The following is a 23,304-nucleotide window of genomic DNA, read 5'->3' as shown; positions in this document are numbered from 1 at the left end:
GTACTCAAGAATTCGTGACACTCGCATTTTATATGCTGTCTGTCATATATTGGCTAGAGGCCGACTACACATGCTGCCAGTACGATGTCTTCACTGACCAGTGGCCTGCACGTGTCTCTGCTCTGGAGGCTATTTACTAATACCACACAGGCATCACATCTTATGGACACAATGTTGTACATACACAGTCTGTTACAAGTGCCATCAGAAGTAGAGGTGTACAAATTCCACTTGCGGCCTGCTTGCCCCTAGCTCCTCTGCAACCATTCATGCAGGTCAGCCTGCCGCGACGTAAACACAAGAGTGCGCGTGTACTGAGGCATACTGGGTAATGTGGTCGACTGGGACCCCGCATGCCCGGGCTACCTGGGTTCCCGCAGGCCTACCAAGCTTCACAGGACCTGCTCAGCTTGCTGCGCCTGACAACAGGTTGTGCTGTGGACCCTCATGACGCAAACGTAGACGCCGCGAAAAATGGCTCAGAGTCGCCATTGTATTCCCAGCACAATAGTTTTTAGACGAACTGGATACGAAACAAGTGCTTCGATTTTGTTAAAATGCATTTTGGCAATTTAGAATGATTTTGCCAACTTCGAATGAATTCACAGAACCAGTAAAATACATCCTGGAAAAGTAGTTAAATATTTGTATAACTGGTGTCATATTTGGCTGAAACATACTAAAGTTAAAGAATCTAGACTTCCAAAATCTTAATTTGGTTCTCATTGCAGTTCCGTGGTTATCAGGGGCGTAGATAATTTATTCTTCTGGGTAGGGGACCAATCTTCTTTTTGGAGGGTGGAGGTTCACTTCTTTAGTACAAATATCCATCCGTTTCAGTGTTGAAAACTGCAACACAGACTGCATTGCGTTCCACTAAAACGAAAAACACTATCAAGTGTGCCAAATTTCATCAAGGTTGGAATAAAAATCTACAATTTGTCGAATTCCGTTTGCTGAAGTAACCTCTGCCATGCACCCTACAAAATTTTATGGTTTCAAGGTATAGTGTGCAAAATTTCATCAAGACTGTATGCAATACAAACACACGGAGACAATGAAAACGCACTTTCGGTTTTTGTCAAATTTTCCAATTTTTAGGTCGATTTTCCAAAACTTTTATTTCATAAAAACCTTGTCCTGAGAATTACGAGTACAGCAAAAAAAAAATTTTGCCGAATTGGTCCAGCCATCATCGAGTTTTACGATTATCGACACATTTGGCAACTCATTTTTATTTATAAAGCCCAATATTTTTTGAGCTGAAATTAATACATATATTGGGGTTTGTCTTTTGGTGCTCAGGTAAAATAAAAACTTTTAACTAACGTTCGTAATACGACAATGACGCGCGCAGTTTAAACGGCTGCGTAGTGCAGCTCAGCAGTAATATGGGCAGGCAAGCAAGTTTCCCGCAGCCTGCCCGGGTTGGGTTGTGCTTGGCTTGGCTGGGAGTGAAGCAGCCTGCCCGTTCTGTTGACAACGCGCGGCGGCCTGCCCGCCTGGCCACCGGGCAAGCATGGGCGGGTTAAAAGCGGAACATGTACACCACTGATCAGAAGACACAAGCCACTTTTTCAAGCAGCATATGCACCAGGAAATGAGTGGTGCTGCTATCAAGAAAATAAGTACTGTCCACATGTCACGTGATTGCAGATGTACTTCTGCCTGCTGGATACTTCAGGCCAAGGACAGTCTTCAGCAGCAGCATTCAACTGCTCACTCAGTTCTGGGCCAGGAGCCGGCTGCACTTGTACATTATCAGTCAGAACTCACTGAGACCAGACCTGAGACTCTGCTCTAAAATGCAACATCTCTGCACCGTTTCATGTTACTCCATGCAGCGTGACCCTCAAGGATGCTGTATCTACAGCCACTCGGGATGAGGCATCTCTCAGAATTGGACCAGTGAACTTTGTTTCTGTTACTTTCAAGCAGTCACGAATCATCTTTCAGTTGTTACCAGAAATATTCGTGATTGTGTACTTATGCCATGAATAAAGTGTTCTTAACTTCAACCAGGGAATCATCATCACTCTAGTGCTCATCACCCAAACAGGATTTAACAGTATGGCAGACACCTCATCAATCGCCTTAATACACTCCTGGAAATTGAAATAAGAACACCGTGAATTCATTGTCCCAGGAAGGGGAAACTTTATTGACACATTCCTGGGGTCAGATACATCACATGATCACACTGACAGAACCACAGGCACATAGACACAGGCAACAGAGCATGCACAATGTCGGCACTAGTACAGTGTATATCCACCTTTCGCAGCAATGCAGGCTGCTATTCTCCCATGGAGACGATCGTAGAGATGCTGGATGTAGTCCTGTGGAACGGCTTGCCATGCCATTTCCACCTGGCGCCTCAGTTGGACCAGCGTTCGTGCTGGACGTGCAGACCGCGTGAGACGACGCTTCATCCAGTCCCAAACATGCTCAATGGGGGACAGATCCGGAGATCTTGCTGGCCAGGGTAGTTGACTTACACCTTCTAGAGCACGTTGGGTGGCACGGGATACATGCGGACGTGCATTGTCCTGTTGGAACAGCAAGTTCCCTTGCCGGTCTAGGAATGGTAGAACGATGGGTTCGATGACGGTTTGGATGTACCGTGCACTATTCAGTGTCCCCTCGACGATCACCAGTGGTGTACGGCCAGTGAAGGAGATCGCTCCCCACACCATGATGCCGGGTGTTGGCCCTGTGTGCCTCGGTCGTATGCAGTCCTGATTGTGGCGCTCACCTGCACGGGGCCAAACACGCATACGACCATCATTGGCACCAAGGCAGAAGCGACTCTCATCGCTGAAGACGACACGTCTCCATTCGTCCCTCCATTCATGCCTGTTGCGACACCACTGGAGGCGGGCTGCACGATGTTGGGGCGTGAGCGGAAGACGGCCTAACGGTGTGCGGGACCGTAGCCCAGCTTCATGGAGATGGTTGCGAATGGTCCTTGCCGATACCCCAGGAGCAACAGTGTCCCTAATTTGCTGGGAAGTGGCGGTGCGGTCCCCTACGGCACTGCGTAGGATCCTACGGTCTTGGCGTGCATCCGTGCGTCGCTGCGGTCCGGTCCCAGGTCGACGGGCACGTGCACCTTCCGCTGACCACTGGCGACAACATCGATGTACTGTGGCCCCACGTGTTGAGCAATTCGGCGGTACGTCCACCCGGCCTCCCGCATGCCCACTATACGCCCTCGCTCAAAGTCCGTCAACTGCACATACGGTTCACGTCCACGCTGTCGCGGCATGCTACCAGTGTTAAAGACTGTGATGGCGCTCCGTATGCCACGGCAAACTGGCTGACACTGACGGCGGCGGTGCACAAATGCTGCGCAGCTAGCGCCATTCGACGGCCAACACCGCGGTTCCTGGTGTGTCCGCTGTGCCGTGCATGTGATCATTGCTTGTACAGCCCTCTCGCAGTGTCCGGAGCAAGTATGGTGGGTCTGACACACCGGTGTCAATGTGTTCTTTTTTCCATTTCCAGGAGTGTAGATGAACTACACTCTCCCAAAATTCCTCCAATGAAATGGAGATGAGCATTCACGTTCCCTACTACCATCGCAATGTGCTCATTCCATTTTGTATCATTTTACAATGTTACACCTAGATATTTAATTGTTGTGACTGTGTCAAACAGTACACAGTTAATGCTATATTTGAACATTATTGGATTGTAATTCGTCCTCATCCGCATTAACTTACATTTTTCTATATTTAGAGCAAGCTGCCATTCATCACACCAACTAGAAATTCTGTCAAGTTGTTCTTTATCCTTCTACAATCACACAACAATGGGACCTTCCCATACACCACAGTATCATCAGCAAACAGCTGTAAATTGCTGTTGACCCTGTCCTTCATTTGTATATAGGGAGTAAGAACAGTCCTCTCGCACTTCCCTGGGACACTCCTGACGATATGCTTGAACACTCACCATTGAGGACAGTGTATGGCTTCTATTACTTAGTCTTTGAGCCACTCACATATCTGGGAACCAAACCCATATAATCTATTAATATGGAAGCTGCCTGTTGAGCTCCATCCATAGTTTGCAGAATATTGTGTGAGAAAAGGGAAAGCTGAGTTTCGCATGAGCGATGCTTCCTAAATCTGTGCTGATCTGAGGGCAGAAGCTTTTCCATCACAAGGAAATTTATGATATTTGAACTTAGAATGTATTCAAGAATTCTGCAGCAAACAAATGTTAAGATTGTTTGTTGTTGTTGTTGTTGTTGTTGTTGTGGTCTTCAATTTGAAGACTGGTTTAATGCAGCTCTCCATGCTATTCGATCCTCTGCAAGCCTCTTCATCTCTGAATAACTACCGCAACTCACATCCTTCTGAATCTGCTTACTGTATTCATCTCTTGGACTCCATCTACAATTTTTGCCCCCCACACTCCCTTCCAGTACAAAGTTGGCAGCCCCCTTGATGTTGCAGAATGTGCCTGTCAACTGATCCCTTCTTTTCTCCCCAATTCTATTCAGTACCTCCTCATTAGTTATGTGAACTACTCATCTAGTCTTCAGCATTCTTCAGCAGCACCACATTTCAAAAACTTCTGTTCTCTTCTTGTCTAAACTGTTTGTCGTCCATGTTTCACTTCTGTGCGTGGCCACACTCCATACAAATACTTTCAGAAAAAGACTTCCTGACACTTAAATCTATATTTCATGTTAAAAAATTTCTCTTCTTCAGAAATGCTTTTCTTCACATTTCCAGTCTACATTTTATGCCCCATCTGCTTCACCTATCATCAGTTATTTTACTGCCCAAACAACAAATCTCAATTACTACTTTAATGCCTCATTTCCTAATCTGATTCCCTCAGCTTCACCTGATTTAATTATACCACATTCCATATTCAAAACTGTATGACATTCAATTATAGTTGTTTTTCTTTTGTTTATGTTCATCTTACATCCACCTTTCAAGGCACTGTCCATTCCTTTCAACTGCTCCTCAAGTTCTTTGCTGTCTTTGATAGAAGTACAATGTCATCTGCTAACTCAGAGTTTTTATTTCTTCTCCCTGAACTCTTAATTCCTTCTGCAAATTTTTCTTTGATTTCCTTCACCACGTGCTCAGTATGCAGACTGAATAACATCGAGGATAAGCTACATCATTGCTTCTTTTTCATGGCCCTTGACTCTTACAACTGCCGTTTGGTTTCTGTATAAGTTGTAAATAGCCTTTGGCTCCCTGTATTTTACCCCTGCTTCCTTCAGAATTTCAAAGACAGTATTGCAGTCAACATTGTCAAAAGCTTTCTCGAAGTCTACAAACGCTGTAAATGTAGGTTTACTTTTCCTTAACCTATGTTGTAAGGTAAGTCATAGTGCCAGTATTGCCTCATGTATGCTCACATTTCTCCAAATCCAAACTCATATTCCCTGATGTGCTTTTACCAATTTTTTCATTCTTCTGTAAAGAAAAATTGTGTTAGTGTTTTACAACCATGACCTGTTAAACTGATATACGAATGCATAGTTTCACAGCGATGTTGTTGTTGTGGTCTTCAATCCAGAGACTGGTTTGATGCAGCTGACCATGCTGCTCTATCTTGTGCGAGCTTCTTCATCTCCCAGTACCTACTGCAACCTACATTCTTCTGAATCTGCTAAGTGTGTTCATCTCTGGGTCTCCTTATACGATTTTTAGCCTCCACGCTGCCCTCCAGTACTAAATTGGTGATCTCTTGATCCCTCAGAACATGTCTTACCAACCAACTTCTTGTATTCGAGTTCCAGAAATTTCTCTTCTCCCCGATTCTATTCAATACCTCCTCATTAGTTATGTGATCTACACATCTAATCTTCAGCATTCTTCTGTAGTACCACATTTCAAAAGCTTCTATTCTGTATTTATTGTCCATGTTTCACTTCCATACATGGCTATACTCCATACAAATACTTTCAGAAATGACTTCCTGACACTTAAATCTATACCTGATGTTAACAAATTTCTCTTCTTCAGAAATGCTTTCCTTGCCATTGCCAGTCTACATTTTATATCCTCTCTACTTCGACCATCATCAGTTATTTTGCTTCCCAAATAGCAAAACTCATTTCCTACTTTATGTGTCTCATTTCCTAATCTAATTCCTCAGCATCATCCGATTTAATTCCACTACATTCCATTATCCTCGTTTTGCTTTTGTTGATGTTCATCTTATATCCTCCTTTCAAGACACTGTTCATTCTGTTCAGCTGCTCTTCCAGGTCCTTTGCTGTCTCTGACAGAATTACAATGTCATCGGCAAACCTCAAAGTTTTATTTCTTCTCCATTGGTTTTAATTCCTACTCTGAATTTTTCTTTTGTTTCCTTTACTGCTTGCTCAATATACAGATTGAATAACATTGGGGATAGGCTACAACCCTGTCTCATTCCCTTCCCAACCACTGCTTCCCTTTCATGCCCCTCGACTCTTGTAACTGCCATCTGGTTCCTGTACAAATTGTAAATAGCCTTTCATTCCTTGTATTTTACCCCTCCCACCTTCAGAAATTGAAAGAGAGTATTCCAGTCAACATTGTCAACAGCTTTCCCTAATTCTACAAATGCTAGAAATGTAGGTTTGCCTTTCCTTAATCTATCTTCTAAGATAAGTCGTAGGGTCAGTATTGTCTCATGTGTTCCAACATTTCTATGGAATCCAAACTGATCTTCCCCGAGGTCGGCTTCTACCAGTTTTTCCATTCATCTCTAAAGAATTTGTGTTAGTAGAATGAGGTTTTCACTCTGCAGTGGAGTGTGCGCTGATATGAAACTTCCTGGCAGATTAAAACTGTGTGCCGGACCGAGACTCAAACTCAGGACCTTTGCCTTTCACGGGCAACTTCTGTACCAACTGAGCTACCCAAGCACGACTCACGCCCCGTCCTCACAGCTTTACTTTTGCCAGTACCTCGCCTCCTACCTTCCAAACTTTACAGCTCTTCTGCGCGAAAGGCAAAGGTCCTGAGTTCGAGTCTCGGTTTGGCACACAGTTTTAATCTGCCAGGAAGTTTCATATCAGCGCACACTCCACTGCAGAGTGAAAATCTCATTCTGGAAACATCCTCCAGGCTGTGGCTAAGCCATGTCTCTGCAATATCCTTTCTTTCAGGAGTGCTAGTTCTGTAAGGTTCGCAGAAGAGCTTCTGTAAAGTTTGGAAGGTAGGAGGTGAGGCACTGGCAGAAGTAAAGCTGTGAGGACGGGGCGTGAGTTGTGCTTGGGTAGCTCAGTTGGGAGAGCACTTGCCCACGAAAGGCAAAGGTCCCGAGTTCGAGTCTCAGTCCAGCACACAGTTTTAATCTGCCAGGAAGTTTCAATTCGTGTTAGTATTTTGAAGCCGTGACTTATTAAGCTGATAGTTCTGTAATTTTCACATCTGTCAACACCTGCTTTCTATGGTACAGGAATCATTATATTCTTCTTAAAGTCTGAGGGTATTTTGCCTGTCTCATACATCTTGCTCATCAGTTGGTAGAGTTTTGTCAGGGTTGGCTCTCCCAAGGCTATCAGTAGTTCTAATGGAATGCTGTCTACTCCCGCGGTCTTGTTCCAACTTAAGTGTTTCAGTGCTCTGTCAAACTCTTCACACAGTATCATATCTCCCATTTCATCTTCATGTACATCCTCTTCCATTTCCATAATATTGTCATCAAGTACATCGCTGTTGTATAGACCCTCTATATACTCCTTCCACCTTTCTGCTTTCCCTTCTTTGCTTAGAACTGGGTTTCCATCTGAGCTCTTGATATTCATACAAGTGGTTCTCTTTTCTCCAAAAGTCTCTTTAATTTACCTGTAGGCAGTATCTATCTTACCCCTTGTGAGATAAGCCTCTACATCCTTACATTTGTCCTCTAGCCATCCCTGCTTAGCCATTTTGCACTTCCTGTCAATCTCATTTTTGAGACGTTTGTATTCCTTTTTGCCTGCTTCATTTACTGCATTTTTATATTTTTTCCTTTCATCAATTAAATTCAGTATTTCTTCTGTTACCCAAGGATTTCTACTCGACCTCGTCCTTTTACCTACTTGATCCTCTGCTGCCTTCATTATTTCATCTCTCAAAGCTACCCATTCTTCTTCTACTGTATTTCTTTCCCCCATTCTTGTCAAGCGTTCCCTAATGCTCTCCCTGAAACTCTCTACAGCCTCTGGTTCTTTCAGTTTATCCATGTTCCACCTCATTAAATTCCCACCTTTTTGCAGTTTCTTCAGTTTTAATCTGCAGTTCATAACCAATAGATTGTGGTCAGAGTCCACATCTGCACCTGAAATGTCTTACAATTTAAAACCTGGCTCCTAAATCTCTGTCTTATTATTGTATAATCTATCTAAAACCTTCCAGTATCTCTAGGTCTCTTCCATGTATACAGCCTTCTTTCATGTTTCTTGAACCGAGTGTTAGCTATGATTAAGTTATGCTCTGCGCAAAATTCTACCAGGCGGCTTCCTCTTTCGTTCCATACCCCTATTCCATTTTCACCTACTACATTTCCTTCTCTTCCTTTTCCTACTATCGAATTCCAGTCACCCATGACTACTAAATTTTCGTCTCCCTTCACTATCTAAATAATTTCTTTTATCTCATCATACATTTCATCAGTCTCTTCGTAATTTGCGGAGCTAGTTGGCATATAAACTTGTACTACTGTGGTAGGCATGGGTTTCGTATCTATCTTGGCCACAATAATGCGTTCACTGTGCTGTTTGTTAGTAGCTTACCAGCATTCCTTTTTTTTTTATTGATTATTAAACCTACTCCTGCATTGGAAAAATTATGGCTGTAGTTTGCCCTTGCTTTCAGCCATTCACAGTACCAGCACAGCAAGGCCGTTTTGGTTAGTGTTACAAGGTCAGATCAGTCAATCATCCAGTCTGTTGCCCCTGCAACTACTGAAAAGGCTGCTGCCCCTCTTCAGGAACCACACATTTGTCTGGCCTCTCAACAGATACCCCTCCATTGTGGTTGCGCCTATAGTATGGCTATCTGTATCACTGAGGCATGCAAGCCTCCCTACCAACGGCAAGGTCCATGGTTCATGGGGGTAGGCACAGCAATATATATTGGTAAAATTTTATCACAGCGATATATACTGATAAAATTTTCTTGGTCTTTCAGCTGCATCCAGTGGTTTAAAACCACTTGATGTGGCTGGAAGCCAAAGAAAACTGATAGATTGGTAACAATATTAGAGAGGAAAGTTGATACTAACCATATAGTGGAGATGCTGATTTGCGATAGGCACAACAAAAAGATTCACACAATTATAGCTTTTGACCATTAAGGCCTTTGTCAGCAATAGTAGACACACACACACACACACACACACACACACACACACACACGAGCGCGCACTCACGCAAACACAACTTGCACACATGTCTGCAGTCTCAGACAACTGAAACCACATAGTTTGGTGATATTCATACCTGTCAGCACCGGCTTTCTTTGGAATTGGAATGATTATATTGTTCTTGGGTATTTCGCTTGTCTCATATACTTTGCACTGTGGGTGGAAGAGTTTTCTCATAGCTAACTCTCCCAAGGTCTGACAGAATGTCGTCTATTCCTGGGGGCCTTGTTTTGACTTAGGTTTCTCAGTGCTCTGTCAAATTCTTCTTGCAGTATCATGTCTCCCATCTCATCAGCATCTACATCTTCTTCTATTTCTCTAATATTGCCTGCAAGTTTATCTACCTTGTATATACCTTCTATATACTCCTTCTTTCAGCTTTTTGTTCTTTGCTTAGGACTGGTTTTCCATTTGAGCTCTTAATATTCATACCACTGCTTTTGATTATTGGATCACAGAGGGTCTTCTCTAACCTTAATGCACTTACTCAGCACATGTCTCCAAAGTGTGATTTACAATCAGTGTGAACTATGCCCGTAATCCTCTACATGAGTCATATTTTAACTAAATATTCATTCACTGTCTAACTGGGTTGCAACAACTGCTTATCTGTTTTCTTTAGCATAAATACTCTTCCAGCCTTCTTGATGGATTTGTTAACTTTAGTAACCATCCTCATCACAATGACATCGTGATCACTAATCCCTGTCTCTGTACTGATGCTGTCGATAAGAACAGGCCTGTTTGTAACTACAAAGTCTAAAATATTTCGTTGCATGTGGGTTGTCTTAACTAGTTGTTCAAGGCAGTTTGTGAAAAACATGTTCAAAAGTACTTCACAAGACTGTCTGTCTGTAGTGAATCCATAGATGTTCCAGTCTTCCAGTCTATACCCCTTATATTAAACTTGCCTCCAACTAATAATGCATGACCTGGGTATTTCTGTGCTACTGAGCATAGACTTTCCTTGAATGATTCTACAATTTATGGCAGAATCACTAGGCCAGTATAAACATCTGACGATTAACTTGAGTTCACCTAGGCCTACTTCTTGTGTCCAGTAACTTCAGTCAGACTCAATTTCGACCTTACTAGGCACAATATTTTTTGTTGATGGCAGTGAACACTCTTCCTTCTTTGATATCTAATGGGTCTTTTCAATATACATTCCATGCCTCACTAAATATTTCATAGCTCTTCACTTAGTTTCAGCCAGCTCTTGATGTGGAGAATAATTTGAGCACAACAACTTTTGTCAAAGGCAATAAGTTCAGGTTCTTGGTTACAAATAGTTTTTTTTATAATTTACTATTAAAATATTGATAATTGAAGTGTTTATACTTTGTATGCAATCTTATTTCACTCTCTGTATATTGACTGGTGAGTGCTCATCAGAGGATTTCAAACTGCCATCTAGCCTTTCCACGAGTACTCTGCTACCTGAGTAGAGTGTCTGCATAATTCTGCCCATACAAATGCTTGAAAGTGCACATCCTACTTAATCTATGTAGGTCAGTAGCCCAGTCCACATAAGATTAATTGGGATCCTTTTTCTACTGTCAAAATACTAACCTGGCTGAAATAACATATTTTTTCATTGAAAATTGTTCAGTTGTAATAAAGAAAGTATCCTAGCAAATTCAAGCTGTGCCCGTTGTGTTAACCATTCTAATTTCTGTATTAGGTGACACAGTTTAGAATTTCCTGACAAGAACATGGCGTTTTGTCTTTCCATTCAGAAATTTGGCAAGTTGTAACATGTAATTGCAATCATTAGCGATAGGCATCCCACTCTTCACTTTGCTTGTTAAATGGTGGAAAAGCTGTAAACATGGGTGGGATAAAAGACAGAACTGTTGCACTCGCCAATGCTTGCACTGCCTGTAATATTGCTATCTTTAGCTCATGGTAATGTTACACATTTTTGCTCACAAACAAGAGCTTACATACAAGATGTCCTCAGAAAAATTACAAGCTACTTTAAGTGCATATTCCAAAGCTAAGTCAAGCTATGCCATACCAAAGTTCTGGCTATATGAAACAGAGTCTACAAGAATCACACCTGAGCCAAACCTGTGGCACACTCACTACACACCACATGGATCACATTTTAACTAATTCAGACTGTTCAGACTGGCTCTGGTCCAGGTTATATGCCAGATTCTAGTGTGTTCCTGCAGGAGGGCACTCTTGATTATCAGTGTCCTCTGGGTAGGGTGCCATAGTGGTCGACAGTAATATTGTACCAGATATTCGGTTTCCGTATTGACATCGGGTGGGGCCATTACACTTCTTGCTATTGTCGTCTTATGTCTCAGGGAAGGGTGCACTGTGCATCCCCAGAAGTATCTGATCCTTTCTTTAGAACATAAAATGTCTTGACAGGTAATAAAGAAAATCTGAGAACACTACTAAAATTGTATAATCTAGGAAACTCCTATCTCACTGATGAAACTTTAATTAAAAAGAATGTTATTTTACTAGTAGTTTACATTATTTGGAAGACTAAGTTCATTTTTATCTGTTTGCTCTAGGTGGATCAGAGACTTTCAAAGATAAACAGGACTTTTTCTACCATGAGGTTAGGAAGTACCACCAGAAACATTATCACGAAAAACTGCCCATGAAAATCTGCCGTGAAAAGCTTCTGGAGTCGGTGAGTTGAGAGGACTATGAATCACTGTTATTTTTTGAGATCTTTAATTAACAGAAGGTTATTGTTGGAAAATATAGATCTTGCAAAAATATAAAATGACAGTTAATGCAAAAAACGCTAAAATTGGTTTGAAAGTTCTTTCAGTATAACAGGATGATTTAATGCTGTTATCTACTTTTCCTTGGGCATAATAGTGTATATCTTATTCATAAAATACTTAATGCTACATCACAGAATTTCTACTTTTTGTGTCTGTGTGATCACAAAGCAAAATAACACCAAATAATACATCACACTTCTCTCTTTCAGAACTTAATTTTCTTCTGTCCCTCCTGTGTTGTCCTGTCTCCCCCCCCCCCCCCCTCCCCCCAATTTCTTTTTCTCTTTCTCTCTTTCCTTGAAGTTGGTAGTAAATGAAAGAACTGTATTGAAAGAATGAACTTCAACAGCTAAGATTCCATAGAAATAAATACATTGCTGATGATGGATAGCTAGTAATTAAAACAGTTGACAAGGTGGGAAAAGAAATGAGGCTGAAACAGAAACAGAGATCCAAGGGATAGAAATAAAAAAAAGGTTAGAGAAAGAAAAGGAGGAAAAGGGGGAGAATGAAAAGAAAGCAACAGTAGAGATATGACTTAGAAACAGGTAGAATTCCACAGAAGTTAAGATCAGACGCATATTGAGGGGTATTTGAATGGTTTGGAAGACGAAATAAACAGGCAAGTTCCTTGCTGCATAGCAGAATATGCTTGACAGAGATTTGTATTACCAGTATGTGTTTATGCTTGGTTGTTCAGTGTCACACAACTTTGTGATAAGCATGACACAATATTTTGTGTATTTGAGCTGGTATAGTTTCATGTGCTTTTAATAGCCTGACTATATTTCATTTTCAAAGAGCTTTCTAACTTTTTCTGCAATTGCAGAAACGCTAGGGGCATTACTAAGATGCCTGGCTCCTTTACATATCTTGTTACAATGTGGTGAGTGATTGATTTGATCAGAGTAATTTTTGGAATTGTGTAATGTTAGACCAGAAGACATTGTTTGCTATCTATATAACATGTTTCTGGTGGAAAAATTGATACTCAGGCCTTAATCTCTGAATAACTCCCAGACCACAAGTGCATTATTCTGAGGTTTGGGTATGCTTCTACCTTTGTGCCTTCTAAAGGTCTGCTCAGTGGGAACCACATCAGTATCTTTGAACTTGTGTATATTTGAAGCTGGAAGAAGAATGACAGTGAAAAAATTTGAAATACAACTTGTCTGAAGGGTAGTTACAGTGTCATTAATGGGAACTGAGCTACATTCACAATACTTGCAATAGCTTTACAGTTTACATAGGCTCATGTTTCTGATTTATTAGACTGTATTTTCTGTCTTTATAGGTAGTACAAAGCCTTAATCACTCAAATTATCATCTAACCTGTGCTGTAGTGTATAGCTCATTCTTGCATTATCATAATGTAAATTTTAAAATCTGTTATCATTTATAGTTACAAGTGAATCATACTATGGAAACTCCAGGTAGCAATATCAACAGTGTAGGAAAAGACAAATTGCTACTTACCATCTAGTTGCAGACAGGCAAATTAAAAGACACTCGCATAAAGTTTTTGGCCACTGCCTTTGTCAGTAAGAGACACAAATGCTATTCTCACACACACACACAAGCAAGCACACCTCACGCACACACGACTGCCAACTCCAGCATCTCGAACTGGAATGTAACTATCAAGTGGGATGCAAGCAGCAATCAGGAGGGGGTGGTGCAGGGATAGTAGTGTACGGGTGTGGAGAGAGATGAAAGTTGACCGGTGGAGTGTGCAGCAAATAGACTGCCAACAGGCACAGCACCAGGAGCTTGTGGGGCAGAGAGGTAGGGAAAAAAAGAGCAAAAAAGGCATGGAAGCTGTTGGGTGGTGTGTTTCCACCCCCTCTGTCCATCATCTCCTCCCCATTCTCATCTCCAACCCTGTTTATTTGCAGCCCCCTGACAACACATCCACCCATTTTTACCTCGCTCCTCTCCTTTTTTGCTCCTTTTTTACTCACCTCCCTACCCCACAACCTCCTGATGCTGCACCTGTTGGCAGTCTAGCCCTGCACACTCCACCAGACAGCATTTGTCTCTCTCTGCACCCATACACTACTATCCCTTCCCCTTCTCCGCCCCTCCAGATTACTGTTTGCATCCCACATGATAGTTCGTGTGTGTGTGTGTGTGTGTGTGTGTGTGTGTGTGTGTGTGTGTGTGTGTCAGTCTTACTGATGAAGGCGTGGCCAAAGGCTTTATGTGGGTGTCTTTTTAATTGTGCCTATCTGCAACTTGTTGTGTCTTCTTTACAGTAAGTAGCAATCTGTCTTTCCAACGTTATTGTTATAAGTGACCAATTCAAAAAGAAAAAAAGGAGCAGAGAAACATTTCTTGAGGTCTTTTAACATATTTCTTCCAAGTGATATACATAAAAACTGTAACCTTCTTTTAATGCCCCTACAACATTTACATTTATTAACAAGGTAAATTACATTATGGAAACCATAAACTTAATGAGGAAAAGCAGCCACTGGCCTGTAGTTGTTTGACACACAGGAACATCTAAAAGAAAAGAAAAGTCACTTTCTCGTGAGCTAAATTTTTTTTAGTGTGTACTCTCGCACATGAAAGCATACAGATACCTAAACACACCCACACGTGGCTGGAGTGGGTGTATTTGGTTGTGTATGAGGATATGTAACTGACTAGGAAAACAGTGGTAATTCAAAAGCAAGCTAATAATGTCTCTGTGTTACTATGTGTTTCATGTGTTGTGTGTTGGTCAGCTATAGGTCAGTGGTTGTCATTTATTATTTTTGTTTACTTTTTATAATGTGTGTAAGTGATTTTTAACTATACATGTTTCAGTCAATGAAAGCAACAAAAAACTTCTCTGTGAGTGACTGGTGTCGAAACTTTGAGATAACCTTTCAAGGAGAACAAGGTGAGTCCAGGCAACTATTTTTCTAGTCTCAGTAGTGTTTCTTTATGATGATCAATATTCTTACTTCTCTGTCATGATAATTGCTACTTTGTGATTCTGTTTCAGTACTGACAAAGTACCACTGGACTACAGTTCTAATAAATTATAGTCAGAGTCTACATCCAATTCTGGAAATGTTTTGCAGTTTACACTCTGATTTCTTAATCTCTGTCTTACTGTTATATAAGGGGCAGTCAAATGATAATGTCACAGATTGAAAAAGTAACTTAACTGTTTATTATTTCAAAAGTAATCACCATAACTGATAATAAATTTACCTCTCTGTGAGACAAGACAATTAACTTTTCAAGAAAAAATGTTTGCAGTTGCCTTTTGACTTGGTCATTTTTGGATCATGTCCCCTTACCTGAAACTAATACATTAACCCTTCTGCATCATCCCTGAAAGTTTGTAACATCATCCCAGAATCGCCCTGTGTATAGGTCATTATACTTACAAACATAAACATTAATAAGCCAAACTAGTATGACCACTGTCCATCACAAGAGTGAATACCACCTAGTGGTGTTGAGGGTACATGACATGGTAGGGGAAGTATGTAAGCAGAGCAGAGACAACTGGCGAATCACTGTAGCATCTATATGGGGGCTGCAAATTGAAGATGCACTAACATAATCAGCTTTGACAAAGGGCATATTGTTGCAGCCTGGCAGTCTGGAAATGGCAATACTGGTCATTAGTTTGTGTGTTACTATATTGAGCAGCTATGAAAAGTGGTTGAAGGACACCGAAACCATGAGTAGGTAACAAGGTGTTAGACGTTATGCCTCATCACATAACATGGAGTGCAGAGCCTCATGTACTCTATAAACTAGAATAGATGCAATCTGTGGCAGATATGATGACAGAGTGCAATGCTGGTGTGGGCATGAGTGTTTCAGAGCACACCATTCAGTGTGGATCGTTGAACTCAGGGTTCTGCAGCTGGTCAATGGTATTGTTCAGATATACTATCATCCAGGTGAATGGTTGCTTGAAACATGAACTGCACCTTGGTTACTGGTTAGTGAAGGCAAGATTATGGTGTGGAGAACATCCACTTGGTCTTCTGTGGAACTTGGTGTTGTTATGAAGGTGCAGTGACTGCTGTGAACTACAGGAACAATATTACAATCCACTTGCATTACATTACGCTTGATGTCTTCTCTGACAGTGAAGGCATCTCCCATCAGGATAAATTTCAGTGTTCCAAGGCTAGAATCATGCTACAATGTGTAACGTGCCTTACCTGTGATTAATAGTCCTCAGTAGCTAGTTGTCAAATGTCCACTGTCTAGCTGTAATCTGCTGTAATCTGATTTATATAAAGTTTTGAAATGATGTACACAACACAGTAGTTGTTAACTTGACTAGTTCTCACATTTACTGTCACTCGTGAAAACATAATGATCAGCTTGTCTATAAAAAGCCATGCAATACAATAATGACTGGCAAGCACTTCCACTCAACTAAGAAGTATTGTGACAATGATGATATTTTACAGTGAATTTTCACAAGCAGGTTCAGACTTTATCAACACAGATATAACAGTGTGACCACATGATGATGTAGTAGTGAATGACTTCCACAGACTCAAAGAACTTTTACAGAAGATATTACTCACAAGTTACTACATGATGTCAATGTACTGAATGCTTCCTGTTGTGTCCCAGAGATGTTGATTGAATGATTACCATGTGCAGACTGCTTACTTATTGTCTGATGATGGTAATTTATAGATGTGTATGAGAATAATTAGTGAAATCTCTAATTACATTTTAGTATATAATAATAAAAAAGTCAAATTTAGTCAAATGTCATTCTAGTGTAGCAAGAAATAATTCATTTTAGCTGTTTATTAGGTGGCTGTAAAATTAATAAAGATACAAGAACTGTTTATGAACTCCATGACATGGGATTTACTGATCTTTGTGTGAATTTCAAAGGTATGCAATTTTCATAATTTACTCATTTTATCATCCAGTTGAAAAATTTGCTATTGGAGAACACAAAAGTGAATATGCTCCTCTTTATTAAAAGACTGACTGAAAAGTGGGATATCAGCTCTCTCATTCTACCTTCCTCAGCACTTTTAAAAATTTTTGCAAAACTATTGACATGTGAACATATTCACGCTCTTTTTAACATGCACATCACTTCTCAATTCCACATGTTGCCGCAACTGTAACTCACTCACACACACTAGTCCATCACTGTAAGTCTCTCTTGCCATCCACTCCCAATTGCCCATTTCCACTCACTCATTCAGCCCAACTCATTGGATTATCTCCTTGTGGCTCTGCAGCTGTCTCTGTCTCCTGTGTCACAGCCACAGTTGCCTTTGTTCCATCCTACTACTACTGTCTACTCTACTGTCACTGCCTCCCTCTTGTTCTCTTGTACTGCTACTATCTCATTCATTCATTCCCATTGCTTTTGTGTCTTCTTCCTGTTACTATCTCTCTCTTTCTCGTTGTCATTGTCATAGACTCTGTCTCTCATTATCACTGACTCTCACCCACTTCCACTTTCTCCTTCTCTTTATTCCTCTCCCATGGGCATTGCCTCCTTCACTCTTTTCATAGCACTGTTCTCTCCCTGTCTGATATGTTCCATTGCCACTGTGTCCCTCTCTTTCTCTCACACTGCCATTGTCCCCTTTGTTCTTTCTATACCACAACCACTGTCTATTATCTTTCAATATTTATTACTTCTGAATCTCTTTCCCACTGCCACTGTCACCTTCTTTCTCAGCATAAAAAGTGTGAATATGTTTGCATGGGGAAGTTAGAATGAGACAGCTGTCACCCCACTTTTCAGTCAGTCTAATAAAGAGAAGCATATTCGTCTTTTCTGTGCTCCGATAGGAGCATTTTTCCACTGGTTCCATTCTGTTCCCTGCCATAGGAGGTCATGTCACTCATATGAAAAGAACTTAATGGGACAGCAAAATTTTGATAGTTTACTTATGTGGAATGAAATAATGCAAAACAAATTTAACACAGACTGGATTTTATGTGCACAAAAATTTTGTATGTGCTTCAGTTCTACAATGTGGAGTTCCGAGAACCCTTCTGATGCTAATGGAGACACTTAACATCATACTTCTTTGCTCTACATCACTTTATAAGCTACTTTTCCACTTCACAATGTATTTTACATGCACAAGTAGGATAACTTTGAACCTCTGTAGCTCGGAAACAGATAAAGATCTAAAACTTTTCTGGCAGATTAAAACAGTGTGTCAGACTGAGACTTGAACTCGGGACCTGTGCCTTTTGCAGGCAAGTCTCCGCAATATCCTTTCTTTCAGGAGTGCTAGTTCTGCAAGGTTCGCAGGAGAGCTTCTGTTAAGTTTGGAAGGTAGGAGATGAGGTACTGGCAGAAGTAAAGCTGTGAGGACGGGGCATGAGTCGTGCTTGGGTAGCTCAGTTGGTAGAGCACTTGTCTGCGAAAGGCAAAGGTCCCAAGTTTGAGTCTCGGTCTGTCACACCATTTTAATCTGCCAGAAAGTTTCATATCAGTGCACATTCCGCTGCAGAGTGAAAATCTCATTCTAGATAAAAATCTGTAAGTAGTAAATTTTCAGTGTTGTTTGAGACCAGAATCTTAGGAACATATTGTAAAAATTACAGCCACTGGTGATGTCAAAAAATGCTTTTTTGGGGCTTTCCTCAGGAACCATCCATGAATTTATGTAAATGCATCATTCTTTCACTTGTTAATTCATTCAACCATTCATTCACAGCTATACCCATCAGTGTAATTAAATCATGGGGTTATCCACTGTAGCTGGCAAAAGGATAACGATACCAAGAAAATTTTCAAGTTTGTTCAAGATTGGGATCTTACAAATATGTCATAAAAATTTCAGCTATTTGCCATCTTGGAATCCTCGGCTGGGTTTTGGTCTGCTGGTGACAGGAAAAATATAGTAAAAAAAAACACTTTTTTTGGTGTTTTCCAAGGAACTTCACATGAACAAATAGTGCCTCCATAAGTTCCATCATGCCCACAGTAGACCACATCAAATGCAAAAATAACCGCCAATTTTCTCCATTTATCTAAGCAGAAAGAAGTGTGTAATATTTATACTTGGATCCTGCATTATGAAGTAATGACACTAAGATGATCCTTCTTTTGGGTATATCCGAAACACTTGACCCTGCCTTTTTATTAGCAGTAGAACCTGAGATATGAGCACCGGAAAAACCCGCTTTTATGCATGGCATTTTGGAATGTATTGGTAAGCATGCTGTCACATGCATACAGATAAGTACATTACTCACATGAACTAATACATCTTCTAGGTCTTAAAAACTAGAGCAATTAAGTTATGAAGAGAGTTCTCAAAATTAAACATGCTTAATTGTCAAAATAGCAAAAGTGTGTTCTGGGAGGTGTAAATTATAATTGAAAATCACATTTGAAGTAGAAGTTTTCGGGGAAACTAACATGTTCCTTTTACAGACAGTTAGCTATTTGCTCATTAGAAATCTGAACTCATGTGTTCTATGGCATGTAAATTGTATAATAATCTTTTAAATAAATTGCTTTTAAATAAAACTATCAAAAGTTGAAATTTATGGACATAAACTAAAATAAAAAACAAGTCATTTCACATAACTGTAGCAAATGCATTATTTACAGAATGAAAAAAAAAATATGTTTTGAAGGAGTAGGGTTGTAGCAAGTGACTCTACCCCACCTTGCTATGTTTCAAATGGTTTGAGGAGCATCGTAGTGAACTGAAATTATTGACTTGGCCACCATATCTGCCTGAACCTTGTGGAAAACATCTGGAATGCTAGTGGATGCCAGCTCCAAACCCACAAACCACTGGCCTGTAATTTATGGAAATTCATGACCTGTGTGTGGACATCTGGTGTCAAATAGCTCCGGAAACCTATCAGGGACTCATTGAAACCATGCCACATAGAATCACTACTGTGTTGTGTTCCAGAGGTAGATTAATATTAATGCTCTTAAGCTTATGACCATAATCTTTTCACTCATCAGTATATATTGTGGACAATTTGTCATTTTGGGACTTTTGCAGGTAGTAATGTATTCTGTATAGGGTAGAGTTTTACAAGTGTGGGACCACTGTAGTTATATTTTTCCCACTCTGTGAAGTGGTTGTGAATACTTTTGCAAACAGTTCTTCAAATCTGAATTTAAATATTTACCATGTAGATTGGGAAGTTTCTTGTACACTTCTTTTCATGTTTCATTCTTTAATTGCTTATCAAATTCAAATTTTTTTTGTCTTGGAGTAAACCCTTCTGTGAGTGACTGCTTTAGTTATATTTCTTACTGATAGTTTTAAATGTAAGATCTGGCAGGAGTGGTCTCAAAGTCAAAGTATGTCTACAACAGCATAACAACATTCTTTCCCTGTGTCAGTATATGATCAATGATTGATGATGTATATTTTGTAATTCTTGTGGATCATTTATGATATTCTGTAATCAAGTAGAATGGTAAAAAACGTGTTATATTAATGCTGTTTTGTTGTGTTACTGCTGAAATCTCCACAGGTACGAATTTACTGATAGGTGACATATCAAAAACATGTGAAATGGATAACCTTTCACACTCTTGAATTTTTTACTCGGTCGTTTCCTTGAATTTGTTCATATTAATGTATGTTTGTAATGAGTTTCCTTCCGAAACAGCATCTATCATTATGCAGTTAGCCTTATTTGGCAATGTTTGTTCTTGTCCACAGGTCTGGACTGGGGTGGTGTACGACGAGAGTGGTTTGAACTTGTGTGTGCAGCATTGTTTGATGCACGCAATGGTCTTTTCATGAGCTTTTCAGATGGTCAGCAAGCACTTGTACATCCTAATGTTCAAAGGCCTCCTCACCTCAAGTTGAAGCACTTTGAGTTTGCTGGTCGAATAGTTGGCAAGTGCCTTTACGAATCATCACTTGGAGGTTCCTACAGACAGTTAGTACGGGCACGGTTTACGAGGTCATTTTTGGCACAACTCATTGGTCTTCGTGTGCACTACAAGGTCAGTGTCTCCAACCCTCTAAAATATTATGTGTAATAAGTCACACTGAAACAGTTAACAGATAATATTAACTTGAGGTATCTGTTGGCAAGTGCTCAGCATGCAAACTGATCATGTTGATCGCAGGCTCTGAGGTTTAGAAATCATGGCTGCTGACTACTATAGATTGTCCATAATTGTTATGGATTTATCACCATAATTACAGTGTTATGGGAAGTTACTAAAAAATTATGGAGATAGACATTTTACAATTTGATGTTTTAAAAAAAACTGAAAAAGATGTGTGTACATTTTGCTAGTCATATGCTACTAAAATGTTTTATAGATTATAATGATGTCCTTCACGAATATGCAGTAAACGTGTCCACCGGTGATTTTGTCACCACAGCTCACTAAAGGTGCATTTATGTTGAGTTCAAAACATGCTCTGCAACATTTGTTCACAACATTGTGGCTAATAGTGGGCTACCAATGTTTGCAATATATTGTCATCATCTTGGCAACACAAAGCCAGTGATCCACAGCTGTGTCGGTACAGATCAAAGGAACATAGTTCTTGGCCTGTTACCACTAAATGCTGCTACAGGATCCTAGTGTTTGTTTGTGCTTTGTTTATAGTGTTGCATTTTGTCTTTACATGTGTTCCTTTATGAAATGGAGTGGACAAGAACTTGTCACACTGTATGAGGCAGATGAGCACATCTGAAATGTTTGAAATCATATTTGTAAAAATATTAAACAGAAGCTTGACACCCGAGCAAAAAATGCTCCATTGCTTTGCTTCAGCAACAGTGGCGTATATAAAAAAATTAAATCTGTCCAGGGTGTATACGACCCAGGACAATCGGGGGATCCGGGAAAAACCTGGGAATTTTTTCACTCGGGAAAAATCCGGGGAAAACCTGGGAATTTTTTAGAATTCCAGGATATTTTTTTTGTTTTAGTTTTCAGTTATTTTTTGTAATTTTGACTGGTAAGAAATAATACTCTATCATAGGATATTATTGCATCCCACTATAGCAGAATAATACTGCAGCAATAAAACGTGAACGTGAGAAAAAAACTAAAATAAAACTTAAGTTGCAAAGGAAATGCGCCATGTACACAACAAAACACAGTGCTCATAGAAGCATCGGCCAGTAGCAAAATGTGTCAAAGGCTTTAGGAAGACTATGCAATGCTTCATGACAACAAATTGCCTCCGATGAGCATGACATCATAACTGTTTACATTAGATTTGTGTGAGCAGTTGCAAGTGGGCCCATGCACATGCGCAGTTGAGTCGCACATGTACCTCCTTCCGCTTCTGGCTACAAAAGTGTGGCTGTTAGCTGTATAAGCAAGCAGCAAGATGCTACCCGGAAAAATTTTACTGGCGCGCGCAAGCTGCCATATTCACTGGGAGCAAACTGGGGTATCTGCCCCAGGTGGCAATTTCAGTCAAGCATTAATTGCCTTGCAGAATAATGAAGTTATTTTTATCAGTTTGCTAAAGAAATATGGCTTTATTAATCTTTTCGGCTGAGGCAGTCAATTTATTTGAAACGAAGTGTTTAATTCCACACTATTGGCTAGTTTCAACTGTTTGCTGCATGTTTTCATCTTATAGCACATATGGCATTATGCCATAATAAAGAACCAAAAATGAGATAATACAGTACTGGTACTCCAATAAAATTTACAACCAAATCTGGACATATGAATGTGCACTTTAAGCCGAATTATGCATTTTTGTATGGTTCACGAAATTCCTCTGATGTCTTGTTTCTTTTATGACATTATGCAAGATCTTTTAATGTTTGACACGTATGAACATATAGGCTTCCAGTGTCATCATAGCTGCGCAAGCGTGGTGATGTCTGTCATCTGTTATCTGGCGCTCACTGGCAACTATTGAAACGAACCTCTTTCTAACAGGTCGTGGGAAAATATTGTGAATGATTGATTGAAAAGCATTACTTTCAAAGTAAATTTCCTTTTACGCAAGATGAACTTAGTGTGAGAATGTGCGATGAATTTCTTAAACAACAGAGCATTTGACTCTCATTTAAAAATCAACTATTTGAGGACGACCATTTAGAAAAAATTTCAAGCCCAGAAGATCAGACATTTATGTCGGTATTAAAAATTTTACTGGTACATTTGTGTGATGTGTCTTAAAGTGTAACATGTGAAAAAAAAAAAAAAAATTCTACGTGAAAGTTTTGCTTCTCTTGCAACTTAATA

The 23,304-nt window shown here is 40.2% G+C and overlaps 1 protein-coding gene across 1 annotated transcript in view; it reads left to right on the top strand.

The window, feature by feature from the left end:
* The window catches only part of LOC126092644 (apoptosis-resistant E3 ubiquitin protein ligase 1), a 200,254-nt gene that overhangs the window by 127,726 nt on the left and 49,224 nt on the right, over positions 1-23,304 (top strand). Inside the window, exons 11-13 of the mRNA XM_049908367.1 lie at positions 11,910-12,031; positions 14,943-15,018; positions 20,789-21,078. Coding sequence (XP_049764324.1) covers positions 11,910-12,031; positions 14,943-15,018; positions 20,789-21,078 — 488 coding nt within the window. The remainder of the gene's footprint in view (positions 1-11,909; positions 12,032-14,942; positions 15,019-20,788; positions 21,079-23,304) is intronic.

The sequence above is a fragment of the Schistocerca cancellata genome, chromosome 7 (genome assembly GCF_023864275.1).
Source record: "Schistocerca cancellata isolate TAMUIC-IGC-003103 chromosome 7, iqSchCanc2.1, whole genome shotgun sequence".
NCBI lineage: Eukaryota > Metazoa > Arthropoda > Insecta > Orthoptera > Acrididae > Schistocerca > Schistocerca cancellata.
The sequence above is the reverse complement of the archived record's forward strand: the minus strand, read 5'-3'. Positions and strand labels throughout refer to the sequence as shown.